Consider the following 22,524-nt stretch of genomic DNA (forward strand, 5'->3'; position numbering starts at 1 on the left):
GCCACGAAGGGTTAGCTCCGCTCAGATGTGATTTTTTGCTCCGGCTGTACTAATTGCAGTGCTGGGGAGATCGTCGTCTCCCCCTCCCTCCCCAAATGCAAAATAAAAACATTTGTAGACAGTTCCTAACTTTCCTTTCCCTGCCAATCACGCCGCAGTGGTACTGCTAGCCTGTTACCTACGAGCGAGGGAGTGAGGCAGAGGGAGGAGGGAGGAGAGCCAGACGGGCACAGGGCTCAGGTTACCACCGCCGCATCGGTGCTTTCTGTCGCTCCCTGTCCACGAGGAGACACGGATTACCGTGGACCGCCCTGCTCTACCTCGTGGGAAATGGAGAAGAGTTAAGCAACTGCAGCCTGCGCCTGCCGGTGGCGGTCATAGCCCACTCTCTGCAGCTCCCGTGCAACATGGCTCACCAAGCCGGAGGATGCACTGCAGAAACGTGAGCAAAGGAGGTGCAGGCTCTTTCCGACTTGCAGCTGCCTCCAAGGGCAGGTAGGACCATGCGCGGGTGAGCCTGCTCACGTGTGTATGCCCGCTTGAACCTACGTTATTGATTTTGGAAACTCGCCCACCGCTGCCCTCCTGTAAGGAGGGTCACCAGCACTGGCATGTAGGGCTCTTTATGACAAGGAATAAAAAGACTGCAGGTGCGAGCCCACTTCGCCTGAAGTCTCTGGCAAGGCTTGTTTTGAGGAAACAAGACCTGGATCAAAGTGCAGACCTCCCTGTTGGGGGAAGTCGCTCACCACGAAGGCATCCCAGCCGAGTGGCATTTGGCCCTAGCGCAGCTTGGAGTTTCTCTGGAGGCTCAGGACTGCACCTACCATCCCGTAGTAAAACAGGCAAGTAGACACTTTGCATTGACTAATTGGCACGAGGAGTATACTGATTCAACAGCATGAAACTGTTAATAAGTAATCTTGTTTTTCAGAGGATTTAGTGTGTATTTTAACCCTGAGATTCCTTTTGGTATTGGTGACCCTGTCCCCAACCTAAAGAGCAGGCTCAACTCTGCTCATTGCGCGCAGAGCAATGTTCTCTTCATTGCTTATCCTGAACTTGGAGGAAACGCTGAAAAACAAGAAAATCCATGAGATATAGGTAAACAATTAAGAAAGCAGTTGCTGGGCCTGATCCTGCAAGTGTTGACATGTAGAGTCAGCAATTTTAAAGCCAAGCAGCTATTTACAAAGGATTTGCCAGCACCAGGCCCCCACAGTGGGATTTCTGTTCAGTTGCACTGTGGCTTTGCCCTGCTAATCAGAGGAGCTGGACGCAGGCCTCCAGGTTAGCGTTTGGCATGGGGCTGGGGCAGTGTGAAGAGTCCAAATTGCTATCCCTGGGCTGTCTTTGCTCTGCCTGAAAGTGGAACGATGCCCAGGAACATTATCCTTCAAAAGTACCAGACTGTTTCTTTCACAGACATGCATATTCAAAGCCTTAGTTAAGCTGTTTTATTGACAGGGGAAAAATACAGCTCCGAATTCTAAGAAAGCATGGCGCCAGGAAGGAAAGGGCAAGGGTGTCGAAGGGTGCAAGTGCCAGGCTCACCTGTTCTGCGCAAGGGTTGCCCCAGGTTAAAACAAGGAAATAAACCATCTGAAAGATAACGCCCTGACAAGTCCTGATGCCACAATCTGCAGAGCTCTCTTCTCTGCATTGTTTTTTCCTTCTTGCTTCATCTATCTTCAGATTGCTGCCAAGGAAGAAGGGCAAGACCCTTATCCTGAATATTCCCATATTCAGGTTTTTCTCTTTCATTATGATGAAAAATCCAACTTGCAGCACTTACATGTAAATGAAGGTGCAGTAATTTGTTTTGGGAGGAGGCAAGCACATACATATCATTTTTGAAGCACAGTGCTCCTACAGCTTAGAGACCCAGGCTCTTGGAGAACTGACAGCAAGAGCTTAAATGAAGATTTTTTTGTCTTTGCTTTATTTCTTTATAAAGACTTACATATCCTTTTATCTAATGCTAATAGACTCTCTTCTTATAATGCTCCCATCTCTCTTCCTATAATGCCCTTATCTTCCGCTTATCTTATCCTCTAACTGACGTTAACAAGCATATTTAACTTTTTAAAAATTTTGCCTCATGAATCAGTAAGTTTAACACCATTACAGTTTTGGTTGCTGTATTTCAAACTCCTGATCACACTGTAGATAAGTGATTGTCTAAGATGGGATGAATCAGAGCAGCCTTGTCCAGTATAAACCAGCGTGCGTTCATTGTACTGAACAGAAGCGAAATTCAACTCACAACAACGTTTATACCTTTCTTCCAAATTCTGCAACAGGGTGGCTAACAGCTTATGTGGCAACCTTTACTGCAAAACTTCTCTCCATCCTGAAAAAGGAGTCTAGCTCTCTTAACTACCCACACTGATTTTTCAGCGGGCTTTATTAGAGCTAGGATTTCACCAAGAGAATTTTGGAAAAAAACTTGGAAAAACAAAATGATATTTTAAAATGAAAGTTAGCTTTCTTGACTTGGCTAAACTTCCTGGAAATGTATTTCTTTTTAACTCTTCAGATGAAGCATTTCTTCCCTGTGACATTATGGAAGCAATTTGGCTTCCTGCCAGCCTTCTTGCTGTTCTTGAGAGCAAAAGAGTCTTTTGCTTTGAGGATGTTGTCTAACTTTTCACTTTTGAAATGAACTTCATGGCTGGGTGGATGAGCTCAAGGTACATCAAGAGCTAACAGCTCTTGGTGAATATTTTAATAAAGGCAAAGACGCAGTCTCTCATTCAAAGGCTCCTGTGCCTCTTGCCCTGTTTTTTACTCTCCTTTAGGCATCGGCTGCCCAGATACTGTCAGAGGCAGAGCCCTGCGACCACGTGGCCTCTGGCCTGGGCCACTGCAACCCTTCCTGTAATGGAAATCTCAATCCCTGGGTTGACAGTGCTATATCTGAGCTGGAAAGACTGCATATTTAAGCAAATGAGAGCTTGAACTTTTATTCTCTCCTGTGTAATAGTGAAGGTGCACCTTTCAACACATGAAAAGTACCTGCTAAACTGTTTGTATGCCTCTGTGTTACATTTGAGAGAGCTGCAGTATTAAGGTTATGCTTATATAAATATGCTTGCTCTTTAGCAACAGGACAGCCATAGTTAACCACAGCATATTAGCTTGTGTAATACAGAAAACATTATGTAGAGGAAGAAATGGTGAAAACGTTTTTTTTTGCAGTGATAAGATTAAAAAGAGTTACACTAGGTAGGTGGCTATTCTAAAACCATCTGTGTGATAGTATGATCATGGAGAGATTTAAGGCAAGTAAGTGAAATTTTTAGAGACTGAAACACCAATTGTTACTTAATTTTAATCGATTTTATATTTTGCAGTCCCTTTTTTATAATTATTTTTCTTTGACAGCTAGGAGAAAGGTTTCCTTGCTTGTTATATCTGTACCAGTATTTATGCTATGTGTGATCACGCTGCTTAAAAAAAGAGTGGTATGCATATGTATCTATGTATCTGTATGATTTACCTATGCATAGGAATTCCTTGAGATGACTGTTAAATTAGGGTTTAACATATTGCTCTAATCTATTTTTTCTAGCACTATTTAGTTAAAAACTTGGCTTGATACTATCTTTCATATTTGAAAAAATATATTTGTTTTTTGTTCTTATTAAAATCCAAAGTAGTGAAGTCAGTGCAACCTTATGCAAAGGCAATGCAATTTGCCGTTAAAATTACAGGGTCAATCAGCTAAATGGATATCGGTATCATCATGTTAGAGCATAAACCAGGAGACGCAGCAGGATTTGTATCAAATAAGTAATAGTTACACCCCTTTTCAACCTATTGTCTAACTATTCACTTCCATCAACGGAGGACTATTTGTATATAACGTTGTAAACATGTGTAACTGCCTGAAGGATTAGGCTTTGGCAGCAGCTACCAACACGGTTCTTCCTTGAGCGCTTTGCCCAGGTCTCCTTCCTCGTGGCAGTCACGAAACTGGGTGCCCTAGTTAGGACCTCACGGGGGCAGGCAGGAGACCTGGATATTTTCCTTGGCTCCACCACCGGTTCACTCTGCGATGACGGGTAAATCACTCAACTGTCCCACAGAGCCATTGCCCCCTCCGTAGAACATTTTGACCCTTCTGGAGACCCCAAGGCATACCTTAGAAATACTAAAAGCGCACCCCTCAGGACCCCCCTCCCCACACACACGCGGTCATGGCAGGGCTGGGTAAGCACAGACGCAGCCGGGGAAGAGGCTGGGAAGCTTTAGTGCCCTCAGCGGCACCGGGGGTTGACATGTGCTCCTGCCCACTCGCTCCTTCCCGCTCTCCCTCAGACTACCTAGTCTGCAGCTGCATCTGCCCGAATGGAAAACAGAAATCTTCTTTGAATTTCTATTTAAAAATAATAATAAAAGGCTTTCTTTTTTTGGCGGTGGGGGGGGTGCAATCAACTGCTCCTGTTCACACGAGTGATGTCTTCTCCCGGTGGCGATCCCATTACAATTGCCACTTGTGGGATCAAATGCTATTGCTCATGGGGAAAAAAGAGGGAAAGGATCTGGCTGTAAATAAAGTGCCCAGCAACTCGATGCTTAAGTGACAGAAACTGGCATGTACGAAGCACAGGAGCAATGTCTTGCTTTGACTCGCCGACAGACTGGCATGGAGAGAAAAATCCCAGGACCAGAGGCTGGTGAGAGGTAGCAGAGGGAAAAGGGTTTTCCTTGATCTGATAGTAAGGGCGAAGAGAGAGGTTTCTCCCACCCCATCCTTTACCCTTTCTAGTTTTCCACCATTGCTGCTTACCACCCTTGATTTTCAGTCTGGACAAGGACATTGTCAATACGTGCGGCCATGAAAGCTCCCTCTGAAGCAGAAAGCAACGTTTTTCTGAGTGTCGCGCACGGACGTTCGGCCTTGCCGCTTGTCGTCCGTTGCTGTTTGCGCTCGGTCCTTCGGTCCCTCCTCCCTGCCAGATGCGGCCTGCGAGAGCTTGGAGCTGCAGGCTGGCCCCGCTCTTCCAAAACACTTGAACTTGGGGGAGAAAAATGTTTCCTGCTGCACTTGACATTTTCTTATTATGTAGGCACATTTCACCCTTCTTAGTGTCCTGCTGAGCTGCTCAGAAAGCAATTTTGGGGCTTTGTTTACGAAGAAAATCAAAGCTTCACAGATGGTGTTAGCACTTACACCACGGCACACGCTACCTTTGATCATTAGGACAGTAAAATCAGGCTATCCCTGCTGACTTTGAATGTGCAATATTTGAGGTTCTGCCTCCGCTTTTTGTGTCTGCCTTGGAACGGCTGCTTGCTTCGCTGTTTTACCAAGCGGCAACTCTTGCAGCAGGCCAAAATCGCTTTGACCGTCTGCTCTTTGGGTCATTCACCGTCTGATGTGAGCGACCTCGAGGCAAAGCCAGGGCTGAAAGTCCACTGAGCTCGGTAGCGTGATCGTAGCTTTGTCCCAGAACAATTAGGAAAACTTTATTTCTTTAAATTCATATTTTGAATCTTTTTTTGTTGTTGTTCTCAAGAGCACTCTAGACCTACTTACCTCTCTCTCCTTCAGGCCAGATTGCTTTTCGTGCTGCTGTGTAATCTTGATCTCTTGGAGCTGTTTAGATAATTGTACTCATTAACAGGCCTAAAGCAGGTGTCAGATTAATTCTGATGGATTAAATCTTCCCTGTAGACCTGATGGCAAGAAGGAAGCTGCAGGTTTTAAAAGCAGCCACGGGCGAAGGAAGCAGGTCTCCTCTGCCACCCTCTGCCTGGGCGATCTCTCAGCAAAGGCCTACCTTGTAAAGCAGGGCCAGATTCGGGTGCTTGAGACACCTGCTGGCCTTGAGAGTCGTGGGGGGAAAGGTGGAAGACAGGGCCACCCGGTCCAACCACCGCATTTGCTCCCACCCGCACCCAGGACGCTTGCAAAATTCATCGGGAGAGAGAAACCGGTGCTACAACGGGGGAAGAAATGGGAACGGGGGCTGCGGTGGAAGCCCAGGCACGGCTCCCCTCGGGATGGGGAAGCTTGGGCTCCCCGGGACCCTACTCTGGGGCCGTGTGAGCTGCTGGTCCGGGTCTGCGGTGCTGGGGGATGGTGGCGAGATTAAATGGCGTGGGTCTCCCCCTCCCCCCCAAATGGGCTCTGTTTTCTCACGAAACGCCCTCTACTAATTTCTGTATTCGTGTTAGTGAACGTGTTACCCAAAATGACTTCGATGTCTCTGTGTCTGTCCAGCAATGCGAGGCTGAATCTCTCCGCTCTTCTAGCCGGACTGTGAATTCTAATATCAGAAAGAACAGAACAAAAATTGAAAGCTCAGGATCCTGACATCTTTTCCTCACTGTACAAAGAAATCGGCAGGGTACTTACAAAGTAAAATCTGCATAGCACAACCTGACAAGGGTTTTCTTTCTGCTTGTGCATTATCTGAGATGAGTGTGTGAAACTTTCTAGAGACTTTGCTATTGAAAATAAGCCAGAGTGCAAAGTTTCAAATTATTTCGTAGCAGAATTACTCAAGAATGGCTGAACTCACTAATTCAACAGATCACTTTTGTTAATTGTAAATCAGCTGGGAAACACTGCAAAACAAAAGGAATTTTGTCAAGAGAGTGAACTGAAAATGAGGGAAATAGAAATGGTACAACAGAAGGTAGAATTCAACTTTAACTATAGACAGGGGCCTGCTGTATGTGCGATTTGCAAAATTTACAATTACACGTTACAATTTACATAAATTTACTAATGTTTGCATTGCCACTATCAAAGGAAAGTGATGACATGGTGAAAGTACTGGTTGAGGTGTGTGGGTACGTGTCTTTGTGTGTGGTTATGTGTCTGTGTAAGGTACGTTTCTTCATATACGGACTGAAAAAGGAAGACACTGGCTATTGACAGACAGTCTGCTGAGTACTTGCCAGGATGTCCTTTGGGAGACGTGTCCCCCCGCCATCAGTCACCTAGATAAGAGACCTCTCTGGGGATGCCGTGGGTGCTGTTTGGGCTGCGCGCTCAGCTGACCCCCTCCCCGCCACTGCCAGGGTATCAGGGAGATGAGGAACATGGTGGGTGCCCAGGTCTCATGCAGGAGGGGTGCCAAGGTGCTTCCAGGCCATGTCCCGGGGCTGCGGGAGCACTTCACCGCTGGGACATGGTGTCTGCTTACTTAGATCCCTTAGCAGTTACCGAACCTGGAAAAAAGTCAGAAATAACTATAGTGAAGTCACATTAGTCTGATACTGCTGAAATTGGGTAAAATGAGTATGTTATGTTACGGTTTTTTGCTCTTGAGTATTGCAGAAAAAGTTTCAATAGGTTTACATTGGAAATTGTTCTCAACTGTTTTCTTAGTTATTTCAAAAGCTTTTGCTCGTGAGTATTCCACACTTCCAGCTGCTGAGATGTGAGTCCCTTGAATAGTCTCACGAGAGCAGATGACAGGAGTGAATCCTTTCTGCAGCTTTGCTGTCGACCTCAGAGCCTTATCCTTTTCTGAAAACACCATTTTCAGTATATTCATATGCTCCTCCCAGCCACTGAAGAAAGCAAGAACAGATGCAGAGCAGATTTTGGTATACTATTATATATACATATGTATGCATATATGTGTATGCATATATTTATATGTGGAGGATTTTCTAGAGGAAAACGGACATGTGAGCAGTCCATCCCTAATGCTAATAGCAAGAGTGTGAAAGTAGGTTTTGCGGCCTACCGGTAAGGTTACTAGAGGGCATGCAATGTGGTGAGAAACTAGGCACCAAAAGAAGTTTACACATAGCTTTAATGCCGAGTGCAGATCAGACGTGAAATTTTGGTCACCTGAGGCTATCATTGCAGCTTCCTTTCTGGCACCGGAAGTGGCCTCAGCCGGAGCATTAGCTCAGTTAAACAAGCTTGGTTGTTGGTTGGCTAAACAAACTAATGCCACATCCAAAGCAATTTCAGATCTGCTGCTCGATGTGGACTCAGTTGGACATGCAACATTGCAGAACCGAGCCACTATAGATTTTTTGCTGTTAGCACAAGGACATGGATGTGAAGAATTCGAGGGAATGTGTTGTATGAACCTTTCTGATCATTCTAACTCGATTCACGCTCAATTGAAAGCTTTAACACAGCTTACCCAGCAGTTACAAGTAACTGATGACCTAGGGATGTGGAAATGGCTGTCCTCGTGGGGCATCACAGGGTGGCTTAAAACATTACTAGGTGAAGGGTTACGCTTTTGTATTATTATTATTTTGCTTATAATTGTTGCTAGGCTTGTATATGGTTGTTTAATGAAGCAAGTGAACAAAGTGACTAATAATGTTTTGCTGGCGCAAAAGGAAAAAGGGGGAATTGTTGGGGAATGGCTCGAGGAACAGGGACACAATTCTATGAAGATGCTGTATAAGTGCTAGTTTGTAGAAAAATACAGAGGCCTGACCTTCAACTAAAGCACAGTGTACGGGACAAACAGCACACATCTAACGGACACGAAAAGTCCCTGGCAGGTGGCCAAGAAGAAGTATCACAAGGGAGTAAAGGAAAAAGGGGAATACCGGAGTAAAGGAAAAAGGGGAATACTGTGTATTGCTTGCGTGTGCAAACTTTCATCCAATGTATATGCGCCACGTATGTAGCTAAGCATAGAGTAAACTATAAAAACAGTGCCTTTTAGAAATAAAGCCGAAGCTTGTTTATCACCCATATTGGGTCGTCTCTTGCTTCCCTCGTCCGTCCTGCCCCGACATTTATACACACATACACACAATTTCATATCTATATATAATTAAAACAATTTTTAAGCTAATCTCCAAACACTACTGTGAGCTATACATACATGAAAAAAACAGATCTGAAGAATATACCATCTAAAAATAGGCTAAGTTAAACGTAAGGGGCAGAAGAAATGTGAAAATTGTATATATTCTCAAAACTGATTAGTGAATCATTACAAAAATACATTTCATTGTGGGATGAATTACAGTAAATCAGTGCTTCAGTTCTACTTGATTAATGCTTATGAGACTACTTACTGTAGTTAATAGGACTATTCTTATGGGCAAAGTGAGCTGGATTTGGTCCCAGGAACTGCTGCTTGGACTTTAAATGTATTTATGCCTGCCATGCAAAACCTTCTCGTTGCACGGAAAGGGAAGAAGTTGTAGGTCTACATCTAAATGTGAGCAACAGAAGGACGCTAATGTGGTTTCGGGGAGTCCAGGCAGAACATTCCTCGTCAGAAGGTTTGAAGAGATCAAATTTCCATGAAACATTTAGCTCTGAGGCTTGTAAACTTGGCTTGCTATAGTATTTGGATGGGAAGCCAGATCCATTTCTCTGTCAAGAAGTAGGAGAAGCGGAAGGGAATGAGCTTCTCCCTAGTAAGATTCCCCCATCCTACTACTCAAAAAAAGGAGTTGTTGGGCCTGTAGGGTTATGGAATGAGTAAATTAAACACTATGCTTTTCTCACCAAGTTAATTTATGAAGATACGTAATTTTTCTGGCACTGTGGCTTTTTCTGGATTTACTTCAATGATTTTTCTCTCTCTCAAAATTTATATTAGATTTGTGACCAGTTACCCAGCATGTTCATCTGTTACAAAAACAAATGAATGAATGAGCAATGTTATTGTTTTGACCACCTCTTCCACTTAAGAAGGCGTGTGGGGGGGTAAGGCCCACCCATATTTCACCTCAGCATGCTCTAATGAGTCACCTAAACTCAGCAGAAGAGGAAACACCAACCTTATCTGACCTACTGGGTTTTTTTTGCTTTTTTTCTCCAAGCAGCAGACCTGACCTCAAAGAGGTGACTTATGGCCCCTCCAGCAAAAAGGCCAGGAGCAGTGTTTGGGTCGGTGCAGGAGCCCTGCTGGGAGTGAAGAAGGTGAAGATGGGAGGAACTTAGAGGTCTGGTTTGGTCTGGCAATCAGCCAGGGCTTGCTGGCTCCGGGACCAGCTGCGTTTCAAATGAATGGAGAAATAAGGTATTTCAAACTATTACTGTTACCCTCTCACATCTGGCCAGCGCATATATCAGGTGTTTCTCTGCTATTTGGCTTGTGAGGATGCTGGTGGGTCAAAGTCATGTTTTGTAACACCCTGAAAATGGTGAGGAGGCCGGCAGCATTGGCCAGGGTGACCTGGCACCGGCAGGCCCTCTCAAGTGGATTTTCAAGGGTATGTATGTGGGTGAGTGCCCTGAACAAGGTAGCTTTCAATCAGAGATGACCTGGCTTTAAGTCCCTGTGCAGTAGAGTGGAGTGTGGTATATAGCACTGAAAGGAACCAGGTTTTTTTTTTAATGTGCCATTTCTTCTCATTTCTTTCAGATGGATTTCAAGAAATTCAATGTGTTCGTTTGTCTCATGGGGCTCAGCTGTGCTAGCTTATGGTTTTTGTACATCAGTTTGACTGAATTCTGTATATTCTGTGAAAAGAGCCAAAATCAAATATTCCCCTCACAGACTTTTAGGAGAAGCGGTGAAAACTTCTCGCTGCTCCCAGATACAGACTGCCATGAGAATCCCCCTTTCCTTGTCTTGCTTGTGACATCCTCGGGCCCCCACGTCGACGCCAGGATGGCCATCCGGCAAACCTGGGGCAAGGAGAGAATAGTCGCTGGCAAACGTATTGTAACATATTTCCTCCTGGGAACCACTGTGAATCACAGCAAGCAGGCTGATATTGTTGCTGAAAGCCAAAAATACAAAGATGTCATTCAAAAGAATTTTACAGACACGTATTACAATTTGACTTTGAAGACCATGATGGGAATTGAATGGATTCACAAATTTTGTTATCAGTCCAGCTTTGTGATGAAAACTGACACAGATGTGTTTGTCAATGTGTTTTACCTCACTGAGCTTCTTTTAAGAAAAAAGAGGAGCACTAGGTTCTTCACAGGCTTTTTAAAACCACACGAGTACCCTATACGGAAAACAGGGAGTAAGTGGTATGTGAGTAACGAAGAATATCCAGGAGGCACCTACCCGCCGTTTTGTTCAGGGACTGGCTATGTTTTGTCCACTGATGTTGCTAGTGAGATCTATAACATCTCAGAGAGTGTCCCATTTATTAAACTGGAGGATGTATTCATAGGACTGTGCCTTGCCAAATTAAAAATTCAGCTGGAGGAGCTTCATTCAGAGCAGACGTTTTTTCCAGAACGGATTCAGTTCTCTGTTTCTCGCTTCAAGAAAATCGTCATGTGCCATGAAGTAAAGCCATCTGAGCAACTGAGCTACTGGAATGGCTTAGCGGCATAAAAAAGCCATGGAGTGCTCTAGCACCTTACTTGCTTGAATTTACAAATCGAAATGCTCAGAATTAACGGGGCTGCTCTTTACTTCAGCAAAACTCTCAACTCTAGACCCATTATGTTAAAGACTTTTTAAATGATTATTTTAATCTTCACTGCTGCCTAAGAACATGCAAATGTCTTTCTCACCCATTCACTTCTGCCTCCTTGCATCCCTTTCCACATAACTTACAAACTTCTTTTTTCTGAAAGATGCAGGCCCACAGAATGGCCCTCAACATGGACCAGCTCTCCAAATCTTGCCATTCCAGACTGAGATTATTTCTGCAGTGCCAAACTAAAAGTCAAGGTACTTTCACTCAGAGGAAAAATTTGCACCCTCTTCTCTGTTCCCCTTGGCAGATTACTGCGTTTGCACACATCTGTGCAGGCATTTAAGAAAAGGTGTTTGTAGTTGTCAGGCCTCTTCCTTGCTGTTGTAGAAAACTGTAGCCCTGCCCTTGCAGGAAGCTCTGGCTGGGCAGGATCGTGTAGAGGTGTAGGTTCCTCCTCAAATCTGCCAGGCTTGTTTGCACAGGCAGAAGAATTTACCCGTGCAACACACTGGGGACGACCATGGGTGACCTTCGGTATCGCAGGCTGCCCTGTGAATGGGTAAGGCTGCTGCATTTGTTTCCCTATGCACGTCTCCTGCTGCAAATGACACTTGGTAGAGCCGGATCCAAGCTTGGTGGAGAATGTACTGATTCTTTCTATTGCCTTAGATTACACCCCGGAGACATTCGTCACATTTGTGGCTCCCTTTGAATGCTTGAAAGCTGCTGTAAATGGTTTATCAAAGCTAAACTAGAGTCGTTTACAATGAGCTAGACAGTACATTTGGTTTAGATGTTTTCCTGTCAGGAACTGGGTGTACATGGGGGAGAAGACAGGAGGATTTTTTCTCCTGTAATGAAGACTGGGAGCCTCATTTCTTGTTTCATTAGCTACCAAAGACTCATGAAATCAGTGCGATGTTTGTGTGTTTGAGGGATAGAGAACTGAGTCTTTACAGTAAATACTGTGGAAAGTACATCTGGTATACGAGGATGGAGGAGGAAGTTCATACAATCATGGCTTATGCAGTACTTACCAGTACTTTTTTAAAAATGATTTTTCTTTTGATTTACTCTCCAGGCCAACAAAAGGTCAACTCTGGTAGCAAATAAGTATTGAATGCCTATACTATGTATGAAATACTTATTTATGAAAATGAATTTGAAATCTTATATAGAATTTTATTCGATGGGTTGCCCTGACTCTAGTCAAACCCAGGAGATGTGTACTACTGTCACACTTGTTGTCAGTCAAATATATACTGTATATATATCGGATGCAGTAAAAAGCATGGAGGTAACATATGAAAAGTTAAATAGCAGTGTGCTGCACAGGGACCTCTGTTTAACACTGTAGGTCTATACACTATTTAAGCCCACGTGTACTCTTGTTAGCCATGCCTGCAGAGTGGTGCAGGCATGCTGCACAAGCCGGGAGGGGCTGCAGTACGCACCTGGGTCTCCCGGCCCCAGGTGCTGGTCCCGGCCACCTCCCACCTCCCAGAGCCAGGAGGTGAGCATGACCCACGGATCCTGCTGGAGGAAGGATAATATGAATAAAGGTAGATACCTGAGATACTTAGAATGGCTGAAAAAGTTCAGTATGGTCAGTATTTCCTGAGACTTTTCTGAGTGGGTCACATGGAAAGATCCAGCACAGAAAAGAGCAGAACGCGATGTAGATATTGCAGTCTTTTGAGGTTTTCAATGACTTATTTTCTGATATAGGAGAAGGTATTTTATTACTTTGAGTTTATTTCTTTTTTTTTTTAATTGAACTTAGTAAGTACTGGCCAAGCATCCCTTTTTACTTGCTTGTGTCTGAAAAGCAGGATAAGAGTTTTCAGCAGGAATAGGCCCAATCCTAAGAAGCATTTCAAAACAGTAAAAATATGCTGTATATTTCCTTCTGATGTAGAGCAACCTGACCTCATGCACTTATTTTTGACAGCTGATGATGAAATAAATCATTTTTGGCAGAAAAATGTTCTGCTTTATTTTAAGTAAGTTTCCCACTGAGGAAATAGCTACACGTATAGTGTTTGCAGGGTCATGGCTTACCCAGGTGGTCAGGCGGGTGAGCGAAGGAGATGTTTGCTCTTCCCCTAGTGTGTACCCTGTGCCATGGAGTGGGGAGCCCTGCTGCAGGTTGAACAGCATCTCGCTGCCTCCCACCCCAACTTGCAGGTGCACCTGCCCTTGGCCTCAAAGCCCTGCTGTAGCACATCTACTTTTGCTGCTGCCTTCAGCAGGCACGAATGGTCAGACTTACAAAGCCTAGCAACAGCATTTTAATCACTTTTCTTTCCATGTAACCTGTGGAAGTGGTTTTTTTGCCGTTCATTGTTGTTGTAGCCAAGGTACAAGCTGACAACTGCTTAAATTTATAGCAAAATGCTGAGCAGTAAGGGAATACTTTCTGGCCTCTGTAGGACAGCACAGAGTGGCCTGATATTCATCCTGGCCTCTTCGTGTACTGAGAGAAATACTCCCACGACCCCCTGTGGGTCACTCCTCCCTCTGCACACCATAGCAGATGCTGCACTTCCACCTCTGCGCCTGGTGGCAGCGTTACACCTGCCAGCAGCACCAGTTCAACAGTGCAGCTGCAGGGAGCCTGCATCTTGGCAGAATAATTACTTATTTACCTATAGATGTGGTAGCTTGCCCACCTCCATCAGGCGTTGAGATCCAAGAGGTCTGGTGGCACTTGGCTTTGGGGACGGTGCAGCTGCCGGTCTTCTGCCAGGCTGAGTGTGTTGCCAAAGGGTCAAGTCTCCTCCCCTTGAGGGGAGAGATTTTTGTGTTGCTACCCCAAAGGATGGCCACTCTTGAATGGCATTAAAATATGCCTTAGCTAAGCTGTTTGTGGCCTTCTGTCATCGTACGAAAGTCACCTTTCAGGGCCAGGTTCTGCTAGCCTTCTTGACTGTGGGTTTTATTTTGGTTCAGGAGTGTTCCTACCTACTTGAAAATAGCTGCTAATGGGGAAGATGATGCTATTCTCTGTTAATCACATTTGCAGAAGCTGCCCTGATGTTTCTGAGGCAGAAGTTCATGCTAAATTCATAGCTACTCCGTCACTGGGAACAAGGTCCTCAGGAATCTTGTAACGAACCATCCCACTCTGGATGTTTCCAGGGAGCGTACTTGTAATTCTAGTGACCTGTCGAAGATTCTCATGCATCTATTTATTATCTCATGCAAAGTATGTCCTTCCTACTGAATATATGTCGTTAAGTATCTAGTGGCCTGCTAATCTGAAGCACTTCGATTATCACTACTAAATATCCAATAAGCAGCAAATGAGTACAGATTGAAACGTTATAGATTCGCACGTCTTGTGCCTGTCTTTTGGCTAGTTAGTTCCTCAAGCGAATGGTTTAGACTGTTGTACGTTATTTTCCTGGAGAGGTGATTTTCTTTGTTCTTACATAAATTAGAAATGGATTTCTTAGTTCTCTCCATCCAGTAGGCTGCCCTGAAAAAGAATATAGTAAATGAGTAATTAATTACTTAAAATATAAGGTTATCCTGCTGGAAAAGGTGATATAAAAAAAGTAGCTGATTGCATGTAAGGTCAACTCACTTATTTAGACGAAGCCACTATGCTAGTAATTTTAAATATATCAGCTAATGACATTAGCTTTTGCTGCTTAGGCCATGGATCATGACTTCTAACACAATCACAACTGTGCGTTAGTGGCCTTTTGCCAAATTACATATATTTTCCTACCAGTGGCGATCATAGAAAGGTTGGAACTATAACTATGACTGTAAACACAATCCCGCAGTTTTGTGTGTGTACATATCTGTATTTTTTAAAAAAATTTGTAGGCTAATGAAGTAAACCAGTCACAATTTTTTGGCTGTTTACCTGTAGTAGTACTATTTCCTAACATTTGTATGCTTCATGGGTCAGAAGATCATTAAATCAGGTTTTTCTAAACAGCTTTGGAAAGCTACTCTGAAAGTTACTCTCGTGCTTCTCATTTATCAGCAAGGAGAGTAAAAATCAACAGACCTGATTAATGTGTATTTCAGCATACAAGGTCAGTTTTCAAATACAGAAAAATGAACACATTTTTCACAATCCTAACTCATTGACTAACACATTCTTAATGTAGGTTAGGATTTTCAACAATCTCCATGAAAGATGTGTGATCAAATCCTGTCTGATTCAATACTACTGAACAAGTATAACCCCTCCAGGCTCTTTTGAGAATACAGAGTAGATTTTTGTAATCAAACACTTGCCTTATGTAAAAGCTGAATGGAACAAAAGGGCTAACTGTGCATAATGTATCTGCCAGGAATGCTGCTATTCTTGAATTTGTGCAGAATACTATCTAATATTAACAAAAATGCGTGACAATGTTTGCATTGTTTGCATAGAACATGGGAATGTTGAGCTAACTATCAAATGTATGATATTTTAGTAAAATATTTTGTTATCACAGTTCTGTGTGTTCCCTTATTTTTTCGGTTGCAAATGTAGTTAACATTTTGGGACTTAGTCAAGTAAAAGGAGGTTTACTTTTTTCCCAGTTAAAATGGATTTTCTTCTCTTCTCTAAACTGCTTTAGTGTACACATTCTGAAATAAGACTGGCTGGTTCCTCTTCCTTAAACAAATACATAATTTCCGTGAAAGGCAAAGTGATCAAGAACTGGAACGCTTTCACAAGTATTAAATCTGCGCTCCTGCTACGTTAGCCAGTGCTGTCATTAATGGTCCACACATGGTACATCTTTAAGTCAAAAGCATCATAAAATAAGATAGAACAAAACCTTCTAAATAGACTGTGATCTGAAACAGATTTTTTTTTCAAAATGAGAAGAATGTCAGGAATAATATTATTAATAACCATAGCGAATGAGTGGATAAAAAAGGGCAGTTTTAAAGACTATTTATACCTTTGGAAGATCAAGATCCCAAAATAACGTAAATCTAAAACCTGAAGTAGTTTGCTTGGGCCAAAACAGCCAGCACTGTTTGAGTGTTGTCGTTTGGCATGCTCCGTCAGAGCTGGAAGCACCACACTGCTCTACTTGCACTCAGAAGAGAAATGCCAAATAAACAGAGATGGTCAGATTGTTTGCCAAACATGAGCACAGATGAATCAAAAATTGTAACTAGAAAACCTCTTTCTTTCTACTTTTATATTCTGTTTACTTACCGTTCTGGCATATTTTGCTTGTTCATTTGTTGTTTGTGGAATATTCATTCCGCAAGTACATTGCCAAAAGTATCTACAAATAGTGCAGCTCTGAAGAGGGAAAGGATCAGAGTCATAAGACATATATATGCAGGACACAGGAGATCCGATCTGAAAGAACAGACTTGAATTTTGCACATGTTCTGGTTGAGCAAGCAGAGATTTTTTTCAAAGCCTAACGTTACAGCAATTTTAAGGCTATGCTTTCAAAAAGTTCACTGAAGCACACTTCAAATGAAGAATGTAATTGAACAATTTCAGTGGTTCAGAAATAGCCTTGCCGTTGCTTTATGTTTTGTGAATTCAAAAGTACATTTTGAGGGGGAGGAGGGAATCTTAGTCCCTTCCTAGACTCTCTCAAACTGAGCTACTTACACACTATCCCTTGTGCCGAGCTACTGAAACCTATCCTGACCTTTAGGACTTTGGATGCAGGGATAGCAGCCTGGGTAATCTGCTGCCTATTTCGTCATCAAGGCCACTTAGGAATCACAGCATCCCTTGCACTTACGAAACACCAGCGTACAGCTGTAGGCGCAGAATGTCATCAGTTAGTTATGTGGTGTGATTTACACCTCCAGCTTGTAGGTCACCGAGGCAGCTATGCTCCCTTCATGTTTAATTTAATTGTTATTGCTGGAACAGCAGCTGTAAGTAAATGTTTGACTCCAGTACGTAAAGGGACCTGCAGCTCTTACACGCGCTTCTGTAGTAAAGTTTCGACAAGGGAATTAAAAGGAAGAGTGAACTGAGCTGTGAGGCAGGAGCGGGAGCGAGCCACGGCATCGGTGAGCAGCGCAGCTTGTTCTTGCGGGGGGTGAGGAGGCGGCAGAAAAACAGGAAAAACAGAATAGCAGCGTTTGGCGCTTGCGGGACAAGCTCTGTGCCAAAGGGAAAGTGAGTGTGAGCACCTCCTCACTCCTCCTCACTCGCCAGGTCCCCAGCACCTTTTGGGGATGAGGCACCCTTATGCCGCGGCCAGGGCCTGCATGCCTCGTGGGAAACTACCTCTGTCAAGGACTTGGGTTAACTCCTTGTAAAAGGGCAGCTTTCAGTCACAGGCCATATTACAGATATAGTGCCTGGGAGACATATTTCGAAGCAAAAAATACCTGCCATTTCTACTCTGTGATCTTAACTGAATGCCCAAAGGCAGCAGGAGGGTGTCAGTCATAGGGATGTATTTCATGAAAAGGCAAAAAAGACACAGCTCTTCCAATATAATGTTTACTCTCATGGTGATAATCTACCGTCTTGTCATTGCAGTGTCAGCTTGGTTCACGCCTGCAGCCCACTTAGGGGCTATATTCTAATATTCTATTCTATATACTAATATTCTATTTTCAGAGGTGTAAGTATTAATGCTTCTCCTAACTGGAAACTTTGCAAAACCACCAGGAAAGAAAGAAAGGGTATAATTTCATACTCCCATGGTAGTTTTCCTGGTGCCGCTCTTAGGGATGTCCTGCGGGATTTGGAAGCCCTAGGGATAGCACCTGTGTGTGCAGATCGCTGACAAGACTTGCACACAATTTGTCTGACATGTCCAGAGCTGGACTTACTGTGCACGGCTCGATGGGTTTTGAGCACACCAATTTTAAAGGAGCTCTGGATACATTTGCCCTTTGCCTGAACTCCCTGAAGAATCTGGCTGCGCGTACAAAGCTCAGGAGGGAGTCAAAAATCATGACCCTAAGCAATAATGAAAAATGTAATAGTGTATATAATGAGCGTACAGAATGATCTTTATATTTCCTTGGCACACTATAATACATTGAAAAGTTCCTCAGCATAAACTGAATGATAACCAAAGCCATTAAGCTAACTGTTTGGATCAGAGACAAAACATTTCTAAAGCCAAAGAAAACGTTGCTAGGGGAACTAAAAATTTAGAGCACTAAAAAAATTAGAGCACTAAAAATTTCCTTCTTAGATTTACACTCCTCCTAAGAGCACCAAAGTTGTGTCTTCCTTCGTTTGTGATGAACTTCCTTGCTTACCTATTGTTGTCCGGGCTCCATGCTGAACTATTTCATCTGCATTCCCTGAATTATGACATTTTTCCATTTACCAGCAAAAACTCATCACTCATTTCAGTGCTGGTGAGGAAGAATGCATCTGCCAAAGGGGAAACATGGAACGCAGCTCAGAAGGAGTCTTGGCAGGGAAGTACCAGAGAACTGCATTCCAGAAGTGCAGATTTATTAAGGCCAAATAAAAACTACAAGGATATTCATTCAAATGTGCTATAAAGTATTTAATCCCACAGCCTCCTGTGTGAAAGTCTGGGATAAGATTATTTCCAAAGCCGACCTGATTAAGGGCTCACAGTAATTCTTCATAGAATTGTGGCTTTATAGTAACAAGCAAGAGAAAACTGAGGAAAAAATTCTGAATGAAGAAATCAGATGAGTTATACCAGTGTTATACAGTTTTTGAGGATTTCCTCAGGCCTAGACACCAGAAGATCATTAGTTGCCTAAAAATCCACGGAATTTCATTACAGGTGCTCCATTTAGAATTACCTGCTATTTCAGCTGTGCTGAGGAGCTACTGCTCTGTCTGATTTCAGTGAGATGATTTGCAACGTGTCCTGTGAAAAATCAGGCCCCAGACATCTCTACTTGAGGATTCCAGATTGAAGGAGAAGATTTATGTGAAGACTTGGTGTTGAGTGGTCTGCACAAGGCCAGCCTGGGAGCTGGAGGAGAAGCCAGTAGCATCGCTCCATGAATCTTTAGATCAAGACAAAGATGACCTGCCTTCCTGGGAAGGTGATAAAAACAGGTATGATAGCCCAGATCATCAGATAAATGGGACGTGAGCATTTTAATACTTCGGAAAAACAAGCACTATTGGTAGGACTGGTCTCAGCTAATTTTTGCCATCCTAACAGCATGTCCAGTCTAAGCCAGTCTTTTAGATCCCTCTGCAGTCAAAATAAAGAGACAGTAATGGCTTTAGCACCTCTTTAGCCTGATCAGCTGCTAGAAAGCAGGGTGGCATCATGGCAGAGAGAGCTAGTTCAGTCATCAGGTCAGCTTGTCTTTTACCTCAGCCTTTTCTAGATATTTCACATCTTCTCCTACTCTCAACTGGACAATAGGACATTTACTTCTTAATATGGAGTCATTTCTCAAAATCTGTGTAGTTTTTCAAGCCAATTTTCTTGGGAAAATAAAGAATTTTATTCCTGCTTTTAGCACTGAGCTCAAAGTAGCTTTAATGGTGTATTTGTGAGTGATGACCCCAATTTGGAGGGGGAAGCACCTGTTCTCTGCTATTTCATCACTTGCCTCCTCTGATCTTATTTTCTTTGACTCAGCTAAATAAATGAATGTTCAGCATGGAAGTGTAGGGACTGGTTATCTCCCCTGCTGCATTCTCACTCATTAGAAGTCATTTACAAACAAAGGTGTCTAAATGCGTTTCAGTTTCCATCATGACAATTTGTCCAATTCTTCCAGGAAAAAAATTACACTTATGGCAGCAATGTTAGAAGCCTACATTAAGTGACTCTCAAAAAGTCCATTTCATTCAGAGTCTTACAGTGTGGGCTTGCAGGGACAGCTATATAGACATATGTTTCAGACTTATACATCCACAAACAAAAAATGTTGAGGGCTGTTCCAGCAGCTTTCAAGTTTGGGTACCTATAGAAGATAGGTTTTTGTGCACCTATATGCTGCACAAAAGGGACTTCGAAAGAGTTCCAAAAAAAAAAAAAGAAAAAGAAAAAGAAAAACAGAGAAAAATCCTCCTACTCATGGACAGAAGAAAAAGGGAGAATTGGAAAGAAGAGTCTAGAGAAACCGGAGTGGGAGGTTGGAATCTGCCTGGTACTCAGGCTGATGATTCACAAAATCATTTTCCACTTGCATCAGGCTTGCAAACTTAGGACCTAATCTTTCGAATGCTCATATACATGGGTAATTTTGTATGTGCATGTTGTTGTCAGTGTTTGGGGATTCAGACTCCTTACCCATGCTGGGTAATGTCTTATCCCACGCACATCCTAACTGATGCCAGTGGTTGCATTCATCATAAGAAGAGGTGCATTAGAAAGTCAAAGTAAGGAAGGAACTAACCAGGGCAGTGAGAAGTAATTAATAAAATATTAATATATTTGTTGGTTGTCTAAGCAGCCCCAGGGGAAAAAAAGGACATTTGAATCTGGTCTCTGTACATCACATTCATCCAGGAGGATTTCAGCCGATGCAACCAAGTCAGCTAGCATGTGGGTGGAGGTGGCAGGTGCTCCCCTGACAACTCCCTCACTGCCTTAGTGCTCAGGTCAGATCCAGAACAAGATGTAAGCACAGTGGATGAGGCTGAAATGTACACAGTTCCCTCCACGGGCTTCATGGTGCTGATTTAGGCACAGCAGTCTTCTCTACCTTGAGTGTTTGGGAATGAAATGCCTGTGGCTGGTGCCAGCAGGCTACGTGCCGGGACAGCAAATCCAGTGAGGTACCAAAGAGAGGTTCTCACAAGAAGCATTATCTCTTGTTCATATACAGGTGCCTCTGTGAAACAGACTCACAGCTAAAAACAGCTTGCTCTGAACGTGCTGTTTGTGTATTCTGCATTGTAGTGGTTAGGCTATTTTCTCACAAGGTGGGAAATGTGAGTTTTCAGACCACTGTAATCCAAAGAACTTTTAACTCATAGTCCCAGCTTTTCAGGAGAGTCCCTCACTGAGCTGCTACTGGTCTTCAAGATGAAAAAACCTCCTCCCAGCCCAGTGGTGCCCCGACATGCAGCAGGGGAGCATGGTTTGAGAAACCTCAGAGTTTGAGAAAGCTCAGAGTCCTGAGGCCAGTTCCTCACCCTTCCCTGACTCCTACTCTTCCAGGATGGCTGCCAACCATCCTATCTTCACCTCTGGTGCTTGCCCTGGTGGCCAGACTCAGAGGAGGCTGCCCACAGATATTCAGATTTGTCTGTTTTGCATTTGCCAGTTCTCCTGATTTGAGAATGATGGACTCTGATGGAGATGCAGGCTCAAGCTACCTGTGCTTGAAGCCAAAATGGCCCAGCCAGCCTTATGTGATATGGTAAATATTAACTTATAAATCATTCATACCTCTCCAGTAGGGACCAGTGAGGAGAGACTGGGGACCACTGCTAAACTCTTCCTGTCAAAGGTGGGCCAGAGCACAGCACAATCCCAGTCCACTCAGCTGTGGCTGTTTTCTGAGGTCCAATCAATCAGGAACCCTCCCCTCAAAAGAAGAAGTTGGGAGAATGACTTTTTTCAAAAAGCCTCCCCAGTGTTTACATATGAGGTAGGACCTCTCCCAGATCCACAGCCTTGTTGCTCACCAACAGAGATATCAGCACCAAGGAGCTTTAGCAGAGACTTACAATGTTTGCTATCTGCTAAACAGGGATTCTGAGGACCCTATGTTGGATGTAGCTAATGGAGTGACAATCAAGCATCCCTTTATGGATCATAGCCCCACTTGAATTTTCAAAATCACTTAGTTGACAAATTTCCTCCTCTTTCAATGTGAGGTAATACCCTGGCTTTCATGGAAATCATAATGGGTATTGCATGCATTTTACTGCATGTACAAGTTTAAGGATATGGCTGAATGATAGACTGCAGTGTGGTAAAGTAATATTAACTGGCTAATTAACACAGGCTAATTAACCTGTGAATAGTTAGTGTTGTAATCCCAGCTGTAGCATAGATGCAGCAACATGAGGTCCAGTGGGGCCCTGATAAATGTGAGGCCTGGGCCAACAGAAACATCATGAAATCCAGCGTGAAGAAGCATGAAGTTCTGCACATCGGGTGTAACAGGCCCAAGGTACAGGCTGCAGCGGTACTGGCTGGGAAATGACAGTGGGTAGAAATCCTGATGAAGTGAGCAGGGTGAAGTGAACACCAGGGCGAATACACACTGCCTTCTCATTGCAAATATACCACATACCAGGTTACTTTCGGAGAAGCA

At 43.6% G+C, this 22,524-nt stretch overlaps 1 protein-coding gene across 1 annotated transcript; it reads left to right on the forward strand.

Moving 5' to 3' along the window:
• Positions 1–203: 203 nt before the first annotated feature.
• B3GALT5 (beta-1,3-galactosyltransferase 5) lies at positions 204–15,805 on the forward strand. Its single transcript, XM_064525219.1, has 3 exons — positions 204–845; positions 9,781–9,977; positions 10,323–15,805. Exon 3 carries the CDS (start codon positions 10,323–10,325, stop codon positions 11,256–11,258), a length of 936 nt encoding a protein of 311 aa, XP_064381289.1. The 5' UTR covers positions 204–845; positions 9,781–9,977; the 3' UTR covers positions 11,259–15,805.
• Positions 15,806–22,524: the final 6,719 nt, after the last annotated feature.

This window comes from Dromaius novaehollandiae, chromosome 1, assembly GCF_036370855.1.
Source record: "Dromaius novaehollandiae isolate bDroNov1 chromosome 1, bDroNov1.hap1, whole genome shotgun sequence".
In the NCBI taxonomy this organism is placed as follows: Eukaryota; Metazoa; Chordata; class Aves; order Casuariiformes; family Dromaiidae; genus Dromaius; species Dromaius novaehollandiae.